The 20824-nt window shown below is 45.8% G+C and overlaps 2 protein-coding genes across 4 annotated transcripts in view; one reads left to right on the forward strand and one right to left on the reverse strand.

Moving 5' to 3' along the window:
- Nucleotides 1–358, reverse strand: part of rbm41 (RNA binding motif protein 41) — a 28066-nt gene extending 27708 nt beyond the window's left edge. The window contains exon 1 of the mRNA XM_085997819.1: nt 250–358. Coding sequence (XP_085853945.1) covers nt 250–257 — 8 coding nt within the window. The 5' untranslated portion in view covers nt 258–358. The remainder of the gene's footprint in view (nt 1–249) is intronic.
- cox11 (cytochrome c oxidase assembly homolog 11 (yeast)) lies at nt 358–20596 on the forward strand. Of its 3 annotated transcripts, none has more exons than XM_085997806.1 (5): nt 358–462; nt 8813–9212; nt 11072–11227; nt 15938–16063; nt 19085–20596. In XM_085997806.1, exons 2-5 carry the CDS (start codon nt 8898–8900, stop codon nt 19265–19267), a joined length of 780 nt encoding a protein of 259 aa, XP_085853932.1. In that variant the 5' UTR covers nt 358–462; nt 8813–8897; the 3' UTR covers nt 19268–20596. The 3 variants fall into 3 exon arrangements, with proteins under 3 accessions (XP_085853932.1, XP_085853922.1, XP_085853913.1); XM_085997787.1 differs by lacking the exon at nt 358–462 and adding an exon at nt 488–1506; XM_085997796.1 differs by lacking the exons at nt 358–462; nt 11072–11227 and adding an exon at nt 485–1506.
- Nucleotides 20597–20824: the final 228 nt, after the last annotated feature.

The raw sequence follows: 20824 nt of genomic DNA on the forward strand, positions 1-20824 counted from the left end.
CAGTATAACGGTGTGGACGGGCAGTCTTTTATTGCCCCTCCTTGGCTACCCATAAACCTCCACACAGGCAGCCATCTCCCTCTCCGGCATCTGTCCCTCGGCTGCTTCGAGTGATTACAACAGCCTTCCTCAAGCCGAAGCAGAATTAATAACCTGCTTTGATCCTGCTGAAAACCTGCCCCCATTACCGATCCCTCCGTGATATATAAAGTCCATTAATACCGTCCCTGCCCCGTCTCTGTGATTTACCTGCGCATCTTCACTCGGCTCCTCCTCACCAACACAATTGCAACCAGCTCTGCGCATGCGCTAAATTACCGCTAGGCGCCCTGGAAACTGTAGTTTTTCTCGCGTCTGTCCCACACAACCACGTGACTGGTTAAACGGCAGCTCTGCGCATGACCAATGACCAAGAGCTTCATGGGATATGTAGTACCGTGCTCGCGGCAGGTCTCGTCATTGGTGAGCGATTATAAATATCTGTCAATATGTAATTGTGCAAGAACTTAAACTGTTGGGGGAGGTTATTTTTTAGATATATATTTTCCCCAGACGTAAAGTGGATAACATTTTTTAATCGGCGGGGCTGGGGCCTTGGATTAGTCTGGCAGAGAGGGCCGGCCTGGAACCTGCCGCACTGTCTGCGGGCCTGGTCTTGTTACCAGCGCTCTCGGTGAGAGGAGTAATCGTTGCGATAGTGAGTGGAGGGACTGCTCGCCAGGAGCCAGCATCCGACATTGGTGCAGCAGGGAGTTGGGACAGTGTACGGTATTATAAGAACATATAAGAATAGGAACAGGAGTAGGCCATTTGACCCCTCGAGCCTGTTCCGCCATTCAATAAGATCATGGCTTGATCTTCTACCTCATCTCCACTTTCCTGCACCATCCCCATATCCCTTGATTCCCGCCGTCACTGGGATCTCAGTGTAGTGGGGCGGGCGTGAAATGTTCACAATCTAAGCAATACCGGACAGCAGAGCGCCCAATAATTTGGGCTTTTACAGCGCATTCAAACTACACGTTTGGCGTCAGTAAATCGGATGGTCAAGCCCTGAATTTCGGAAGTGGTAACGAAATAGTGTCTTCCTCGTTCCGATGTCAGGTCAGACATAGTGTTACATAACTGCCCCATCCATATAGTTATAGCTGTGTTGTCCAACATATAAGCCAGTAGACACATGTGGCTAATTGGAGACGAGACTCCTAATATGAGACTCCCAAAACAAGCGCTCTACTCGGAGCTCCGACGTGGTAAGAGAGCCCCAGGTGGGCAGAGGAAACGCTTCAAGGACACCCTCAAAGCCTCCTTGAAAAAGTGCAACATCCCCACTGACCCCTGGGAATCCCTGGCCCAAGACCGCACAATGTGGAGGAGAAGCATCCGGGAAGGCGACGAACACCTCGAGTCTCTTCGCCGGGAGCCAGCGCAAGGAGCGCATGTCAACCCAAGTACCCCACCCGCCCCTTCAACCACCGTCTGCCCCACCTGTGACAGAGACTGTAGGTAATTCATTTTTAATGTAAGATATCACACAACACCAGCTTTATTTGAAATGTGGAAGCAAGTCATCCTCTGTTCTGAGGGACTGTCTAAGAAGAAGAGAAGTAGTTAATTGGAAATCCAAATGTGGCTAATTACAATTTTAAGCAATAAAAATTGTTCTCTATCGCCCACCCAAGTACCATAAAAATGTTATTGCAGAGATATCTTAATAGAAACATAGAAGATAGGAGCAGGAGTAGGCCATTCAGCCCCTCAAGCCTGTTCCGCCATTTAATGAGATCATGGCTGATCATCCAAATTCAGTACCCTGTCCCTGTTTTCTCCCCATATCCCTTGATCCCTTTAGCCTTAAGAAATATATAATATATTCTTGAATATATTTAATAAGTTGGCTTCAACTGCCTTCTGTGGTAGAGAATTCCACAGGTTCACCACTTTCTGGGTGAAGAAATTCCTCCTCATCTCAGTCCTAAATGGCTTACCCCTTATCCTTAGACTGTGACTCCTGGTTCTGGACTCCCCCGCCATCGGGAACATCCTTCCTGCATCTAGTCGGTCTAGTCCTGTTAGAATTTTATAAGTTTCAATTAGATCCCCTCTCATTCTTCTAAACTCTAGCGAATATAAGCCTAATCGACCCAATCTCTCTTCATACGTCATTCCTGCCATCCCAGGTATCAGTCAGGTGAATCTTCGCTGCACTCCCTCCATGGCAAGAACATCCTTCCTCAGATAAGGCGACCAAAACTGCACACAATACTCATGGTGTGGTCTCACCAAGGCCCTGTACAACTGCAGCAAGACATCCTTGCTCCTGTACTTGAATCCTCTCGCTATGAAGGCCAACATACCATTTGCCTTCTTAACTGCCTGCTGCACCTGCATGCTTACCTTCAGCGACTGGTGCACAAGGACACCCAGGTCTCGTTGCACTTCCCCTTTTCCCAATCTATTGCCGTCCAGATAATAATCTGTCTTCCTGTTTTTGACACCAAAGTGGATAACCTCGCATTTATCCACATTATACTGCGTCTACCATGCATCTGCCCAATCACCCAACCTGCCCAAATCATACTGGAGTTTCTCTGCATCCTCCTTAAGATGTAGATTATCAAGCCCTGGGGATTTATCGGCCTTCAATGCCGTCAATTTCCCTAACACCATTTCCCTACAAATACTGATTTCATTCAATTCCTCCCTCTCATTAGACCCTATGTTCCCTGACATCTCTGGGAGGTTATTTGTGTCCTCCTTTGTGAAGACAGAACCAAAGTATGTATTTAATTGGTCTGCCATTTCTTTGTTCCTCATTATAAATTCCCCTGATTCTGACTGCAAGGGACCTACGCTTGACTTCACCAATCTTTTTCTCTTCACATATCTATAGAAGCTTTTACACTCAGTTTTTATGTTCCCTGAAAGCTTACTCTCATATTCTATTTTCCCCCTCTTAATTAATCCCTTTGTCCTCCTTTGCTGAATCCTAAACTGCTCCCAATCCTCAAGTTGGCTGCTTTTACTGGCCAATTTATATGTCCTCTCCTTGTATCTTATGCTATCCCTAATTTCCCTTGTTAGCCATGGTTGAGTCACCTTTTTTGTTTTATTTTCATGCCAAACAAGGATGAACAAATTCTGTAGTTCATCCATGCGATCTTTAAATGTTTGCCATTGCCTATCCACCATCAACCTTTTGCATGACATTCCCCAATCAATCCTACCCAACTCGTGCCTCATACCATCGTAGTTTCCTTTATTTAAATTCAGGACCCTAGTCTCTGAGTCAACTACTTCACTCTCCATCTTAATGAAGAATTCTATCATATTATGATCGCTCCTCCCCAAGGGGCCTCGCACAACAAGATTGCTAATCAATCTTTTCTCATTACATAATACCCAGTCTAAGATGGCCTGATCTCTAGTTGGTTCCCCAACATATTGGTCCAGGAAACCATCCCGTATACACTCTAGGAATTCCTCCTCCACAGTATTGTTACTAATTTGGTTAGCCCAATCTATATATAGATTAAAGTCACCCATGATAACTGCTGTGCCCTTATTGCACGCGTCTCTAATTTCCCGTTTAATGCCATTCCCAACCTCAGCATTACTGTTTGGGTGTCTGTATACAACTCCCACTAACGTTTCCTGCCCCTTGGTATTTCTCAGCTCTACCCATACAGATTCCACATCATCAGAGCTAATATCCTTCCTTACTATTGTGTTAATCTCTTTAACCAGCAATGCTACCCCACCTCCTTTTCCTTTTTGTATGTCCTTCCTGAATATTGAATACCCCTGGATGTTGAATTCCCAGCCTTGGTCACCCTGGAGCCATGTCTCCGTAATCCCAATTATATATCTGTTACATCTATTTGCGCAGCTAATTCATCCACCTTATTACGAATGCTCTTCACATTAAGACACAAGGCCTTCAGGCTTGTTTTTTTAACACTCTTAGTCCTTTTAGAATTGTTATTTACTGTAGCCCCGTTTGATTTACACCCTTGATTTCTCTGACTGCCACTTTTGCTTTTCTCCTTCCTGTCTTTTGTTTCTATCCTTGCTTCCCTTGCCTCTATCTCCCTGCACAGGTTCCCAACCCAGTGCCATTTTAGTTTAAACCCTCCCCAACAACACTAGCAAACACTCCCCCTAGGACATCGGTCCCAGTCCTACCCAGGTGCAAACCGTCCAGTTTGTACTGGTCCCACCTCCCCTAGAACCGGTTCCAATGTTCCAGGAATTTGAATCCCTCCCCCTTGCACCATTCCTCTAGCCACGTATTCATCTGAAATATCCTTCTATTTCTACTCTGACTAGCACGTGGCACTGGTAGCAATCCTGAGATTACTGCCTTTGAGGTCCTATTTTTAAATTTACCTCCTAACTCCCTATATTCAGCTTTTAGGACCTCATCCTGTTTTTTACCTCTATCGTTGGTACCTATATGCACCACGACAACTGGTTGTTCATCCTCCCCCTCCAGAATGCCCTGCAGCCGCCCCGAGACATCCTTGACCCTTGCACCAGGGAGGCAACATACCATCCTGGAGTCTCGTTTGCGGCCGCAGAAACGCCTGTCTATTCCCCTTACAATAGAATCCCCTATCACTATAGCTCTCCCACTCTTTTTCCTCCCGTCCTGTGCAGCAGAACCACCCATGGTGCCAGGAAGTTGGCTGCTGCTGCCTTCCCCCGATAAGCCAACTCCCTCACCAATATCCAAAGTGGTATATCTGTTTGAGAGGGGGGTGGCCACAGGGGACCCCTGCACTACCTGCCTGCGCCTACTACTCTGCCTGGTGGTCACCCATTCCCTTCCTGCCTGTGCAGCCTTTACCTGCGGTGTGACCAAATCCCTAAACGTGTTATCCATGATGTCCTCAGCATCGCGAATGCTCCAGTATGTATCCATTCGCAGCTCCAGCGCCACAATGCTGTCTGCCAGTAGCTGCAGCTGGATACACTTCCCGCACACATGGTCGTCAGGGACACAGGAAGTGTCCCTGATTTCCCACATAGCGCAGGAGGAGCATGCCACAGGGCTGAGCTGTCCTGCCATGAATTACCCTTTAATTAATTTAAATTAAATTTAATCAAATCAATACCACTAATTACACTACAATTAAATGATATACTCAAGGTCCCTTGGTTACTAGCACTCTCCGATACACAACAGAGACCTTAGAAACTATAATCACAAAAATTTAAGATCTTCTAAATTTTATAAACTCTTAATCTTGACTGTCAAACTATAGAGTACTATAAATACTCGCCTGGCCGTACTCACCCAATCAGCTGCTTCCTCTTGCCTGTGTCACTTTTTGAATCGTGACGTGACTCCGGAGCGCCGCCGCCGGTCTGTGAGATTGGTAAGCCTCTGTAAAAAAGCCTGCGAAAGTGAGTTTAAGTACTCACTGTACCGCCGCTCTCTGCTCCTCCCGACACTGGCCTCTGTTTAAAAAAAAAAAAGCCCGTGAAAGTGAGTTTAAGTACCCACTGTACCGCTGCTCTCTGCTCCTCCCGACACTGGCCTCTTCACTGCTCTCCGCCCTCAGCCTCTGCACTGAACGTCTTCCCATCCTCGGTGATTTAAACCTCCATCTCAATTCATCATGCTCTCCCTCCTCTGAGTTCACTATCCTCCCTTAATCTCTCCCTCTATGTAAAGTCCCCAAACCATATCCACGACCACCCCCTCAACCTTGCCATCTCTCGTGTCCTTGCTACTCCCATCGTATCAGTCGCAGATAAGGCCATCTCTAACCACTTCCTTGTATCGCTCTCCACCCACGTCCCCCTTCCACCCCTCCTCCCTGCAACCCTTTTTCCTTCTGTGTCCGCCCCTGGAAAAAAACTCTCTCCCATCTCTCTTACAACTGCACTTATGAAATCACAACTGTCCAGCCTTTGGCCCTCCATTCACTGTGGCATTTCTGAAGCTACCGATATGCTCAACCACACCCTCAGCACCTTTGATGCCCTAGTCCCTATTAAAACAATTACTCTCTCTCACCCTGGCCGCTCCCCCTGGTACGGCCCTCATCTCCACTCCCTTAAGTCCAAGGGGCGCAGACTTGAATGGATATGGCGGACAACTGGTTTAGCCATTCACCGCCAGATCTGGCTGGACCATATAAAGCATTGGGTCCTGCTCTCGTCTGCCAAAATTGCTCACTATTCCAGAATCATTCTGGAATGCAAAGATAAATCCCAGCTCCTATTCTCTACTGCTAACCGTCTTTAAACCCCTCTCCCCTGTCTCCTCCACCCTCACCTCCGACAACACGTGTGAGGAGCTCATGGACTTCTTTGTCTCTAAGATTGAGACCATTCATTCAGCTGCCTCTGCCACTTCCCTTCCTTCCCCTAGCCCACCGGGCCAAACTTCCTCTAAGGCTCCCCCCTGCCCTAGCCCTGAACTCACATCTTTCTCCAGTTTCTCTCCGATCTCTCCTCATGACCTCTCCTCGCTCATCTTGTCCATGAGACCCACATCCTCTCCCTCAATCCTATTCCCACCAAACTGCTGACCACCCAACTTTCTTTCTGGCTCCCATGTTAGCTGACATCGTTAATGGCTCTCTCTCCTCGGGTACTGTCCCCCTCTCCCTCAAATCTGCCGTCATCACCCCCCTCCTCAAAAAAACAACCCTTGACCCCTCCGTCCTTGCAAACTACCGCCGCATCTCCAACTTCCCTTTCCTCTCAAGTCCTTGAACGTGTTGTTGCCTCCCAAATCCGTCCCCATCTGTCCCGCATCTCCATGTTTGAATCCCTCCAATCAGGTTTCCACCCTTGCCACAGTACCGAAACGGCTCTCATCAAATTGACAAATGACATCCTTTGTGACTGTGATAAAGGTAAACTATCCCTCCTCGTCCTTGTTGACTTGTCTGCAGCCTTTGACATGGTTGACCACTCCATCCTTCTCCAAAGCCTCTCCACCGTTGTCCAGCTGGGTGGGACTGCACTCGCCTGCTTCCATTCTTATCTATCTAATCGTAGCCAGAGAATCACCTGCAATGGCTTCTCTTCCCGCTCCCGCATCGTTACCTCTGGTGTCCCCCAAGGATTTATCCTTGGCCCCCTCTTATTTCTCATCTGCATGTTGCCCCTTGGCAACATCATCTGAAAACACAGCGTCATTTTCCACATGAACGCTGATGACACCCAGTTCTACCTCACTACCTCTTCTCTCGACCCCTCCATGGTCTCTAAATTGCCTGACTGCTTGTCCGACATCCAGTTTTGGATGAGCAGAAATTTTCTCCAATTAAATATGGGAAGACCAAAGCCATTGTTTTTGATCCCTGCCACAAACTCCATTCCCCAGCCATTGACTCCATCCCTCTCCCTAACATCTGTCTGAGGCTGAACCACACTGTTCGCAACCTTGGTGTCATATTTGACCCTGAAATGAGCTTCCGACCACAAATCCGCAGCATAACTAAGACCACCTATTTCCACCTCCGTAACATCGCCCGTCTCCGCAATTTTCCGATTAGGCCCAAAGCAGAAACTAACCTTTGTTCTCTATAATCATATTTGCATGCAACTTCCCTTTCCTCTCCAAAGCCCTTGATTGAACGTGTTGTTGCCTTCCAAATCCGTGCCCATCTTTCCCGCAACTCCATGTTTGAATCCCTCCAATCAGGTTTCCGCCCTGAGTTTTTTTACTTCCTTGGTTACTGGCTATCTGCTAAAATACTGTGTAACATGGGTGAAAACGCTGGACTTCAGCACCGTGGAAACATCAGAAACATTGGACCTGAAATTGCGGTCGGAGGCTTCCTGCGGGCGAATGCCTCCGATCCGTAAGAAAAGTATGCACCTATCCAGTGCCTCCGTATCTTCGGACCCTTGCAGTCCTGGGCCTGTAGCCGTAAAGGCCCACGTATCCCAGGGGTGCATGCGGTTCGCAAACATCCCTAGGATAACGTGGGCCAGCCCAACCAATCACAAAGGGGGATTCCCATTATGCTTATAGAGATTCCATTTACGTACGGAATCCCCATAAGCATAATAGAAATGACATAAAAAACACTTTCGCACAACATAAATAAAAATACATCACCACATGTTTAAAATTAATAAAAATACAATTTAATTAAACATTTAAAACAAAAATTTAGTTTTTTGAAAAATAAATTTAAACATTTTTAAAGGGGCCAAAAATAAGCTAAACTAATTTTAAAGGTTTTTGAATGTTTAAATGATTTTAAAAATGTTATTTTAATATTTATTTAAACCCTTACGCTGGTAAAAGAAGGCCCTATGCCTGATTTTACCAGGCGTAAGAGTTTCGTGGGCATCCGCTGGGCAGTAGTTAGACAAATAGCCCAACTCTCCGCCAGCGAATGTCCATTTCCTGTACACGCGGATGATCTGTCAAGCTGAAACTTGACAGATCGCAAGTTCCGGGTTTTCACGCATGCGCACAGCGCATGCGGAAACCCAGAACTTGCAGGGCGCTTACACGTGTACGCGGTCATAGGCCCCGGATAATCTGGCCCATTGTATAGAGAGGGGAGCTGTCATCATGGTCAGCTTGATGAAAGATAACTGCTCCAGGCCATAAGAAAGCAAGCCCAAACAATAACGAGCAGCTCCAACAGGACACATCATGGAACGCAGCATCCAACGACATTCTGGATGGAGAGGAATTGTGGGACCCCCTAGTTAATTCTGGACTCCATCTCAATTTGCAAACATTGCAAAATTACTATGGGTTATGACTCACTTGTGTATTGCACTCTCCAGAAAAAGGGGAAAAAAATAAAATGTTGACATTTATTTCCAGATGTTGCAGGAAGACTACTGTTTGTTATTTACCCCGAAGGAAGAAAAGATTACATATTAGCACCACGGCCTGGCTAACAAGCAACATGCATTGGTCCTGTTGGGCAAGCATCTCAAAACTGTACATGGTGTCTTCCTGTAAATCCTGTGCAAGAAGGCTACAACCGTTTCGTTCACCAAGACTATATTCAGCATTTAATTGGTTTACTCCTCAGAAACTGAGCAATCTGACTTCTCAGCAGCCAGTGCGAAGCGTGAAGAGCCATAATCCCTTCACTCGGAGCCAGGAGGAGGAATGGAGAAAGAGGAATAAAACTGTGCTCACATATATAGCAGCAACAGCAATTGGTATGATTGGCATGGCGTATGCTGCTGTACCTCTCTACAGACTTTATTGTCAGGTCAGTAAAGCCTTGTGTTTGTGCTAGAATGCAACAAATTCAGTGGCTAGTTACAAAGTTGACAGGATAAGCAGACATTACCAAGTGTAAAAGAAATCTGCTTAACTGAGCCAAAAGTAACTATATGCAAAAGCAAACTACTGCGGATTCTGGAAATCTGAAATAAAAACAGAAAATGCTGGAAATACTCAGCAGGTCAGGCAGCATCTGTGGAGAGAGAAACAGAGTTAACATTTCAGGTCTTTAACTTCATATAGAATACCATATAAATATGGAGGAACTGAGTGGAAGAAGTGATTTTAATCCGATGTTATGAAGGAGCTGCATTACAGTTAGTGCTGATGTCATTTCAACTGCTAGGTCAATTGTTCATTTTAAATCTAAAATTGTAGATTTTTGTTAACCAAAGGTATTAAGGGATATGGGGCAAAGGTGGGTATATGGAGTTAGGTCACAGATCAGCCATGATCTTATTGAATGGCAGAACAGGCTCAAGGGGCTAAATGGCCTACTCCTGTTCCTATATGTTAATGTTGCTTTCCCCATTACATAGGTGGGCTCCTTGGGGGAAAAATTCAGTTGTTTGCGCCTCCCGTTAGCGCCTTACGAGGGCAGTAATGGGGCACAAAGCAACTAGTGCCCAGGCACGGTGACGTTTGTGCCGCTCGCGAAATTAACTAGACATTTTGCGGCGGCGCTAAACACTGCCGCCACGATCTCTTGCGCTGGCAGATCGTGACGTCAGTCGAGTGTGCAACGCTCCGGTAGCACCCGGACCAGATATTGAGTGGCGCCCCCTGCCTTACCGCCTGCCACTAGCAACGACAGGTTGAGGGGAGCGTTTTGCAGTCAGAAAGGGACTGGGGGAGCGCTGTTTAAAGGCGACCGCTTCCTGCCTTTTTTGTTGGTGACATTTGTGCACCACGCATTCTGAGAGAGAGACTTCTGGAGAGATTCAACGCTGTGTGAAGGAGTTTTGGGTACTGAGCAGCACTTTGCAGGTTCATTTTGATATGCACTTCCTTGCTTCGCCAGCGCTCTGAGGTACCGCCTCGCTCCTCGGCCTTTGCGCCTTAAGACAGGTGTGAAGCGCCTGATTTAGCGCTCCAATCACCTCCAGGGGCGATAAAAGCCAAGTTTGCCGTCGGAGGCGATAATTAGCGCCAGGCGCTAAACTTTGCGCACGGCTGATAATGGCGCCCCAAACGGGGCGATACTGAATTTTCCCCCCCTTAACTCTTCAAATTGGTTCCTTCAACATGTCATTAGCGTTCACTGTTGAAACAACAATATTAAAAACAATTACGTTTGAAGTTAATGATTTTATTTTTGAAATTGATTTTTACAAAGGGATGGTAATGGGAATGATCGCTCTAACATAATACTGTCGCAGGCCATTCCATTTATCTGTCTTGTTCAAAGTCACTTTCTTAGCAAAACAAACTAATTGGCTGACCTGGTGCTTAAGTGCACTCACCTAGGTGTCTCAGTCTTTGAAGCAAAAATTAGCATAGAATTGGCCTGGCAGGTGGTAGAAAATAGCAGTCAGACGTTTAATTTCTTTTTGTTATAACCAATCTTCAAGAAACTGATGTAGTAAAGATTAAATAATTGGAACAGCGAGAACATCAGTGTGAAGCAAGGTGGTTTTAAAGGTTGCAATAGTTGGCCATGCACACATTGTGATGTATCTCCATTTTGGGTGTCAAAACAAAAAGTGCTACTTTTAGAAAATGTCATGACAGATCAACCATCAGTGTTCAGTCAACCGTGTGGCATAAAAAATTAAATACCAGGTTTTCCTAGCTTTAGCAAGTAGTGTTCTGGTCACACATTCAGTATTAATTGTCTGCTTTCAGGCTACAGGTCTGGGAGGGACTGCAGTAGCTGGTCACAATGTGGATCAAGTAGAGACCATGGAGCCTGTGAAGGATCGAGTCATTAAAGTCATTTTCAATGCTGATGTTCATGCCAGCCTGCAGTGGAACTTCAGACCTCAGCAAACTGAAATCTATGTGAGTGAAAACAGGTGGTATATACTTATACATGGGAAACTGGATCGATGGGCTGGTATTACAGGCAGCAATACAGAATAAGTTAGAGAATCATAAAGCACTTAAACTTGGCTTTTGAGACGTAATTTTAACCTGGGGATTATTATGCCTATGCAATGCATATGTTATTAAATAGTTTTTATTGGGGCAGCATGGAGTCCCACTCCATTGGAGGTTAGTTTATTGCACCTTCAAGTGTTAGGACATAGTTCGACAATGTTAGAGCATTGTATATGGAGCATAGGGGAACGCTAGCATAGTGGTATGTTACTGGACTAGTAATCCAGAGGCCTGGACTAATGATCCAGAGATGTGAGTGCAAATTCCACCACGGCAGCTGGTTAAATTAATTAAATAAATCTAGAATAAGCATAAAACTATCGGATTGTTGTAAAAACCCATCTGGTTCACTAGGGAAGGAAAGCTGCCAACCCAAACCCACAGCAATGTGGTTGACTCTTAACTGCCCTCTGAAATGGCCTAGCAAGCCACTCAGTTGTATCAAACCGCTACGAAAAACAATAATAATATGAATAAAACCGGACGGACCACCCAGCATCGACCGAGGCACCGGCTTCGGACATGACAACGGTGCACCCAGCCCAGTCGATCCTGCAAAGTCCTCCTCACGAACACTCTGGGGACTTGTGCCAAAATTGGGAGAGCTGTCCCACAGACTAGTCAAGCAACAGCCTGACATTGTCATACTCACAGAATCATACCTGTCAGCACAGACTCCACCATCCCGGCACAGTGGTCTACAATCTGGAGGGGGTAGCCCTGGGAGTTAGCATTGACTCTGGACCCCATGAAATCTCATGGCTTCAGGTCAAGCATGGGCAATGCCTGTGCAATGCTTATGTTATTAAATAGTTTCTACCACCTAACGCCCTTCCTCAACTGATGAGTCAGTACTCCTCCATGTTGAACACCACTTGGAAGAAGCACTGAGGGTAGCAGGGGCACAGAATGTCCATCGCCAAGAGTGGCTCGGTAGCACCACTACTGACCGAGCTAGCTGAGTCCTGAAGGACATAGCTATCAGACTGGGCCTGCGGCAGGTGGTGAGAGAACCAGCACGATTGAAAAATCTACTTGACCTCATCCTCACCAATCTATCTGTCGCAGATGCATCTGTCCATGACAATATTGGTAGCAGTGACCACCGCACAGTCATTGTGGAGACGAAGTCCCGTCTTCACACTGAGGACACCCTCCATCGTGTTGTGTGGCACTACCACCGTGCTAAATGGGATAGATTCAGAACAGATCTAGCAGCTCAAAACTGGGCATTCATGAGGCGCTGTGGACCGTCAGCAGCAGCAGAATTGTATTCCACCACAATCAGTAATCTCATGGCCCGGCATATCCCTCACTCTACCATTACCATTGAGCTAGGGGACCAATTGGTTCAATGAGGAGTGCAGAAGAGCATGCCTGGAGCAGCACCAGGCATACCTAACAATGAAGTGCCAACGTGGGGAAGCTGCAACACAGGACTACATGCATGCTAAACAGCAGAAGCAGCATGCTATAGACAGAGCTAAGCGATCCCACAATCAACGGATCAGATCAAAGCTCTGCAGTCCTGCCGCACCCAGTCGTGAATAATGGTGGACAATTAAACAACTAACGGAAGGAGACTCCGTGAATATCCCCATCTTCAATGATGGCGGAGCCCAGCATGTGAATGCAAAAGACAAGGCTGAAGCGTTTGCAACTATCTTCAGCCAGAACTGCTGAGTGGATGATCCATATCGGCCTCCTCCTGAGGTCCCCACCATCACAGAAGCCAGTCTTCAGCCCTGCCTCTTACAAAAGTACAGGATGTTCTTTCAATTCCTTCCTCCCCTCCTAACCCTGCCCCCCTCCCCCCCCCCCCCCTCTGCACCTGCTTAATATCTGTTACATCTCTAGCTTTTTCCAGTTCTGATGAAGGGCCCCAGACCTGAAACGTTAACTCTGTTTCTCTCTCCACGGATGCTGCCTGGCCTGCTGAGTATTTCCAGCATTTTCTGTTGTTATTTCAGATTTCCAGCATCCGCAGTATTTTGCTATTATACCAGTCTTCAGCCAATTCGATTCACTCCACGTGATATCAAGAAATGACTGAGCGCACTGGGTACAGCAAAGCAGGACAAATCCTATCCAGCCAATTACTGCCCCATCAGTCTACTCTCAATCATCAGCAAAGTGATGGAAGGGGTCGTTGACAGCGCTATCAAGTAGCACTTACTCACCAATAACCTGCTCACTGATGCCAATATTGGGTTCCGCCAGGGCCACTTGGCTCCAGACCTCATTACAGCCTTGGTCCAAACATGGACAAAGGCGCTGAATTCCAGAGGTGAGGTGAGAGTGACTGCCCTTGACATCAAGGCAGCATTTGAGTGAGTGTAGCAACGAGGAGCCCTAGTAAAATTGAAGTCAATGGGAATCGGGGGAAAAATCTCCACTGGCTGGAGTCATACCTAGCACAAAGGAAGATGGTTGTGGTTGTTGGAGGTCAATCATATCAGCCCCAGGACATCGCTGCAGGAGTTCCTCAGGGCAGTGTCCTAGGCCCAACCATCTTCCCTCCATCATAAGGTCAGAAGTGGGGATCTTCGCTGATGATTGCACAGTGTTCAGTTCCATTCGCAACTCCTCAGATAATGAAGCAGTCGATGCCCACTTGCAGTAAGACCTGGACGACATTCAGGCTTGGGCTGATAAGTGGCAAGTAACATTCGCGCCACAGAAGTGACAGACAATGATTATCTCCCACAAGAGAGAGTCTAACCACCGCCCCTTGACAGTCAACAGCATTACCATCGCCGAATCCCCCACCATCAACATCCTGGGGGTCACCATTGATCAGAAACTTAACTGGACCAGCCACATAAATACTGTGGCTACACGAACAGGCCAGAGGCTGGGTATTCTGCGGCGAGTGTCTCACCTCCTGACTCCCCAAAGCCTTTCCACCATCTACAGGGCACAAGTCAGGAGTGTGATGGAGGAGTGCAGCTCCAACAACACTCAAAGCAGCCCACTTGATTGGTATCCCATCCACCACCTTAAACATTCACTCCCTCCACCACCGGTGCACCGTGGCTGCAGTGTGTACCATCTACAAGATGCACTGCAGCAACTCACCAAGGCGTTTTCAACAGCACCTCCCAAACCCGTGACCTCTACCACCTAGAAGGACAAGGACAGCAGGTGCATGGGAACACCACCACCTCCAAGTTCCCCTCCAAGTTACACACCATCCTGACTTGGTAATATATCGCCTCTCCTTCATCGTCACTGGGTCAAAATCCTCAAACTCCCTCCCTATGGGAGTACCTTCACCACACGGACTGCACCTTCTCGAGGGCAATTAGGGATGGGCAATAAATGCTGACCTTGCCAGCGACACCCACACCCCAGGAACGAATTTTAAAAAAAGCACAAAACCAGGCCATTTGTTCTATTAAGTCTTTGCGTATGTTTTTCTCCACAAGCCATCTAGTCTAATCTCACACTCCAACTCATTCCCTGTGCCCTTTAGCATTCCTCTATTTCAAGCAACTATCTAATTACTTTTTAGAAGAGCTTATGGGTTCTGCTTTAAAAATGATTTGTGGCAATGAATTCCACGTTCTCATTATCCTCTATGTAAAGAAACCCTTTTGTAGCACCACCTTTAATTCTTTTTCTGATTATCTAAAGTTTGTGCCACCATCTTCCCAGTCCAGGTAACTTCCTTTCCTCATTAGAGGACCCTGTCATTTTTCTGCCCCCTTGAAGTTGTATGTCCTGCCTTGGCCTTGCACCTGAAAAATGGGGAGGATATAAGAGTGCAGCTACAGACCTACCTGCTGACTTCTGGCCACTGCTGGAGCACCGCTCGACCTTTAGATAGCCTGGATAGTGGGGGGTGGGTAGTGGAGGGGGTTGCACATAAAAACCTCTTGCCCGTCTCCTTCATCTTTGGGCAGATCCGGACCTCCACAGATAGTGACCATTGGGCTCCTGCAACAGATCATTGCACCAGGTTTCTTTAGATGCCCCTGCACTGGGACGCCAAGAAACATACCTAGAGGAAGCTTAAGCGGGAGGCCACCCCCTCCCAATTCATTTAAATCTTAACACTTCGCTTGCAGCAATTCTGGGCAGAGGCCCTTGGAAGATCGCAGGACAGCACAATGGGCGTGGAGGCTTTATGTAACGGGGCACTGCCATGTTTTCCTCTTCACAAAGCCTGGCAAATGCCCATTTTTGCAGGTGCAGTGAAGAGGAAAATCCACCTTCTCTAGCACATAAGCTGTCATATCTTGGTTAAAAATAATTAACAAAAATGTTTAGAAAAATTTGCTGTGGGACTCATGATTATCCCACTAGACCAAATGTTACTAATCTGATAAATCCATGAATGGATCTTACTGCACATGAGGATCTTATGCAGATGTTTTACAAACTGCCATTAGCACTATGTGAAGTACAATAAATAAATGTGTTTTGAATTCCTGCTAGTATGTCGAGGTGGCACTGCTGTATAATATGGATCAGTAGCTTTAGTTAGTGGCTGATAGGTTTCTTGTACTTCTTGCCTTCTTACTATTTAATAGTGGTACATTGACCATGGTTAATGCTGCAAATGAGAAAGAAATTAACCCTGTGATCTTTGTTTTAATTTTAACCCAGGTTGTTCCTGGAGAAACTGCTCTGGCATTTTATAAAGCAAAGAATCCCACTGACAAACCAGTCATCGGAATTTCTACTTACAATGTAGTACCATTCGATGCAGGGCAGTACTTCAATAAAATACAGGTATGGGCACAATAACTCAGGTGTTAGATGGAAAAGACTTTTTAAACACTTTTATAAGAACATAAGAAATAGGAGCAGGAATAGGCCACTTGGCCCCTCGAGCCTGCTCCACCATTCAATAAGATCATGGCTGATCTTGGGCTCAAAGCCACGTCCCCGCCCGCTCCCCATAACCCTTCACTCCCTTATCTTGCAAAAATTTGTCTATCTCCAACTTAAATGTATTTAATGACCCAGCCTCCACAGCTCTCTGGGACAGAGAATTCCACAGATTTACGACCCTCTGAGAGAAGAAATTCCTCCTCATCTCAGTTCTAAAATGGCAACCCTTTATTCTAAAACTGTACCCCCGCGTTCTAGATTTCTCCATGAGGGGAAACATCCTCTCTGCATCTACCTTGTCGTGCCCCCTCAGTATCTTCCATGTTAACCTTCTGATTTTGACTGTCGTGGTTATAGATGCTGATTTTATTTCCTTCATGCAGTGCTTTTTAAACCTCCCTGTGGGTGGAAATTCCATACACGCAAGGATCCTCTGCAAATATTGACACACTTCCAGGGACCTCCTGTTCACCTTGGGACATTTTTTTATGTTAAAGGCACTATAGAAATGCAAATAGTTCTTGTAATTGTAGATTTAATTAAAAGCCTATACCTTACTTATATGGTATTCCCAGCCCCAGAATGACTGTTCGGTAGGTTAGTTTCAAGAAGATGTGGCATCTTAAATGGAAAAGAAAGTCTGTGGGAACACTTTTGTTCAAAGTAATCTTCCCACGTTGTTAGGTATCCTTGCCTTACACTAAACATCCGTAAGACAAAGGTCCTCTACCAACCTGCCCCCGCCACACAGTACTGCCCCCAATTATCAAAATCCATGACAAGGCCTTGGACAACGTGGACCACTTTCCATACCTCGGGAGCCGACTGTCAACAAGGGCAGACGTCGATGACGAAGTCCAACACCGCCTTCAGTGTGCCAGTGCAGCCTTTGAAGACCAGGACCTCACTCCGGCACTAAGCTCATGGTCTACAGAGCAGCAGTGATACCTGCCCTGCTGTATGCCTCAGAGACATGGACCATGTACAGCAGGCACCTCAAAGCACTGGAGAGGTACCACCAACGCTGCCTCCGCAAGATCCTGCAAATCCATTGGCAGGATAGATGCACCAACATCAGTGTTCTCGCTCAGGCTAACATCCCCAGCATCGAAGCTTTGACCACGCGGGATCAGCTCCAATGGACGGGTCACATCATCCACATGCCCGATATGAGACTCCCAAAATAAGGGCTCTACTCGGAGCTCCGACACGGCAAGAGAGCCCCAGGTGGGCAGAGGAAATGTTTCAAGGACACCTTCAAAGCCTCCTTGAAAAAGTGTAACATCCCCACTGCCATCTGGGAATCGCTGGCCCAAGACCACACAAAGTGGAGGAGAATCATCCGGGAAGGCGCCGAACACCTCGAGTCTCTTCGCCGGGAGCAAGCAGAAGCCAAGCGCAAGGAGCGCATGCCAACCCAAGCACCCCACCCACCCGCCCCTTCAACCACCGTCTGCCCCACCTGTGACAGAGACTGTAGGTCCCGCATTGGACTCATCAGTCACCTAAGAACTGATTTTTAATGTGGAAGCAAGTCATCCTCGGTTCCGAGGGACTGCCTAAGATTGCAATGGTGGCTGCAACTTTGGTATGGCCTGGGAGCCATTCTGCAGCTGTCTAGCCCTGTATGTCATGCTGCTGGCTAGCCACTTGCAAACCCACCTGGTAGGATGTTTTGCCAGGGCCAAGTAGTTCTGGATCAGCTCCCAGTCTAAATTTACTATATCCATTGCAATCAATTGAGTCATTCTAGGCACATAGGACTCCTCCTAGTCAGTAACATCACCAGATCAGGCAAGAAGTGAGGTTACCTAACATGGTAAATCTCCATTTTTTTCAAGGAGCATTACTCTGTTTCTCTAAATCTCTATCTAATTAATCGCATGTCATGCATTAGATAGGATGGCACATGCAATGTCTCTAGCACAAAAATCACCTCTCGTGTTCTGATACAGAGCACTCAACAGGAAGAAAAGGGTAAAGAAGATTCACTAGCTTTTGATTCTGAACAATATGTGTGGATTATAATGTGTAGATCTGATCATTAGGTTTATGCACCATCTGAACTTCACTCTCTTAGCATAATAAAATGGACCAATAAGCTTATATTACAATGAGCTCAACTCAAGTGTAGAATTTGAATGAATTGCTGTCTTGTCATTTACAAGATGGTTGTGGATGTGGAAGGCCATTCAGCCCATCCATACAGAAAAAAGTAGTCTTTCTCCCCCTTCCCAAAATGCAGCATCTAACTTTTGTAAATGATTTCCATTTTTTTCCTTCGACCACCAGACCTGGAAGTCCATTCCACATGCTGATGACACTTTGTGTGAAGAGCAACTTCCTGAACTCAGCCCAGCATTTTCCTTTCTAGTTTAAACATGTTACCATTTGTCCCATGGCATGGTTTAATTTGAAGTAAAGTTATGGATTTACCTTTTCTTTTATCATGTCGAGATCCCTGCTCAGTTACTTCCCGTCAAGGCTGAAAAGCCTAAATTTCTTCAGTCTGTATTTATAGTTCAGCCCTTCGACACTAGGGATCAGTTTTGTATCTCTTCTTAGCATGTTCTCCAGAGCTTAAAGATCTCCCATGTGTCTATGTTCCGAACTGGGCTCAGTGATCAAGTTCTGGTCTGACCAGGACAATGGACACAGAGGAACAGTTGTTACCTTTCAGATGATTCAAGCAGCATCCAATATGACAATTTAAGGTACCATTTCGCAATATACGAAATTGCTTAGTTTCCTTTTTCAGAATCCTGACCACCAAAGCAGTAATTAGATTTGGTTCAGGATAAAGAGGTGGAAGTAATTGTAGTAGAAACTTTTTTGTTTCTTTTGCTGTATTATTGGTCAGATATGTGCTGGCAATAGATATAACTATAACTCACCCTCTGCTCTGCCTCTCTCTTTCAGTGTTTCTGTTTTGAGGAACAACGGCTAAATCCCCATGAGGAAGTGGACATGCCCGTTTTTTTTTATATTGATCCTGAATTTGCAGAAGATCCAGGAATGGCACGAGTAGAAACAATCACTCTCTCCTACACATTCTTTGAGGCAAAAGGTGGTCAAAAGCTACCTTTGCCTGGATATAATTAACATTAAATTACTGTGAATATTGAATTCATTACGAATATGTGATGCTGACTGACAGTGTGTCTAACGGCTGAGTCAGTAATAGTTAATGTTGTGATTCCCAAAAAGAGATCTTCAGCAAAATAGTGAAACAACAAACAATCATTCCATAAGCATGCAAGACCTATGGATGTAAATTAAAATGAAGTGTCAGATAAATAAACAGTGGTGAGTCTATCCAAGCTTGATACCTGAAGGAATTTCACATTACAGGAAACTTTGTTATATCCGGGACCGAGCTGTTGCCGATCTATCAAAACTGCCGGACATACAAAGTTAATGCTGAAGCATACGGAGGTTTTCATCTACGTATCTGACAACAAACACTGTTGCTTAGCAACAGCTTGTAAACAGTCGGCCCGTACCTTGTAAGCGTCTCTGTAGCTTAGCAACAGCTTCAGAGAGACTTTCCAGAGCCCGACTGTTGAAAACAAAGCTACAAGAAGAAAAAAAACCTAACAAAATGGCTCCTGATTTCTGCCGGTAGATTGAGGGATCCGGACATACAACCTCCGGATAAACCAAAGTTTCCTGTACTTTCCAAGGCTGGAATAGACCATCATGCAAACATCTTGGTAGGGACCTCTGATCTAGCTTTTGCATTCACACATTAACAGTTGGCATTTCAATTAGATACTACTGAAAGTTTTCAGTGTGTCCATATTGTCAAAATAGTGTAAAGGAGTGCTCTGCCCATAGATGTCATTGGTATATTTGAGATATACACTTTCCAACCATAATCACATAAGCTGTGTTTTTAAGTACGTAAGTGACGTAAGCACTAAATTTGCCTTTTACTAGCTTGAACCTTATCCCAATTGAGATTTAATTTTGAGTAATGTTCTGGATTTACCTTTTCCTAACTATCTTATATACCTTAAGGTCACCTCTCAAACATCTTTTCAGGCTGTAAAGCCAAAATCTCTCCTAGCTTAGTCTTTTGACACTAAGAATCAGCCTTGTGACTTTTCTTTACAGTCTCTAGACCTTGACTGTCTCAGCTACCAGAACTGGACATGGTACTCAAGGTCTGACAAGACCACTGTACAATTTGATTACAACTTCCTCTGACTTGTATGCTACTTGTTTTATCTATGTAGTTCAACAATCTTTTGGCTTTTTTGATTGCTGCTCTGCATTGGTTGGACATATTGAGCATTTATTGGCCCTATGACTCCTTGGACTCTTTCAGTTTAGCCATTTCAACAACATTCATGGAGTACGTGTATCACCTATTTTGTTCTTTGTATGTGCAGCACTTTTCGCTTGACTGCATTAAATTTCTCTGCTATTGTTCTGCCCACTTACATATTTTATCCAACTTGTTCCGTAGTTTCTAAGCTATCTCCTCCAAATCCACAGCCTATTTTGGTATAATCTGCAAATTTGACTACTTTGCATTGACTTTTTGAATCCAAGTAATTTATGTAAACTATAAACAATAGTGATCCCAAAACTCAGCCCTCGGGCACCCCAGTCAGTAGTCCCTCCCCAGCCCCCAACATAACTTCTCCAAAGATA

This window comes from Somniosus microcephalus, chromosome 1 (genome assembly GCF_052327205.1).
Source record: "Somniosus microcephalus isolate GS21.2 chromosome 1, FLI_Smic_1.0, whole genome shotgun sequence".
Classification (NCBI taxonomy): Eukaryota; Metazoa; Chordata; class Chondrichthyes; order Squaliformes; family Somniosidae; genus Somniosus; species Somniosus microcephalus.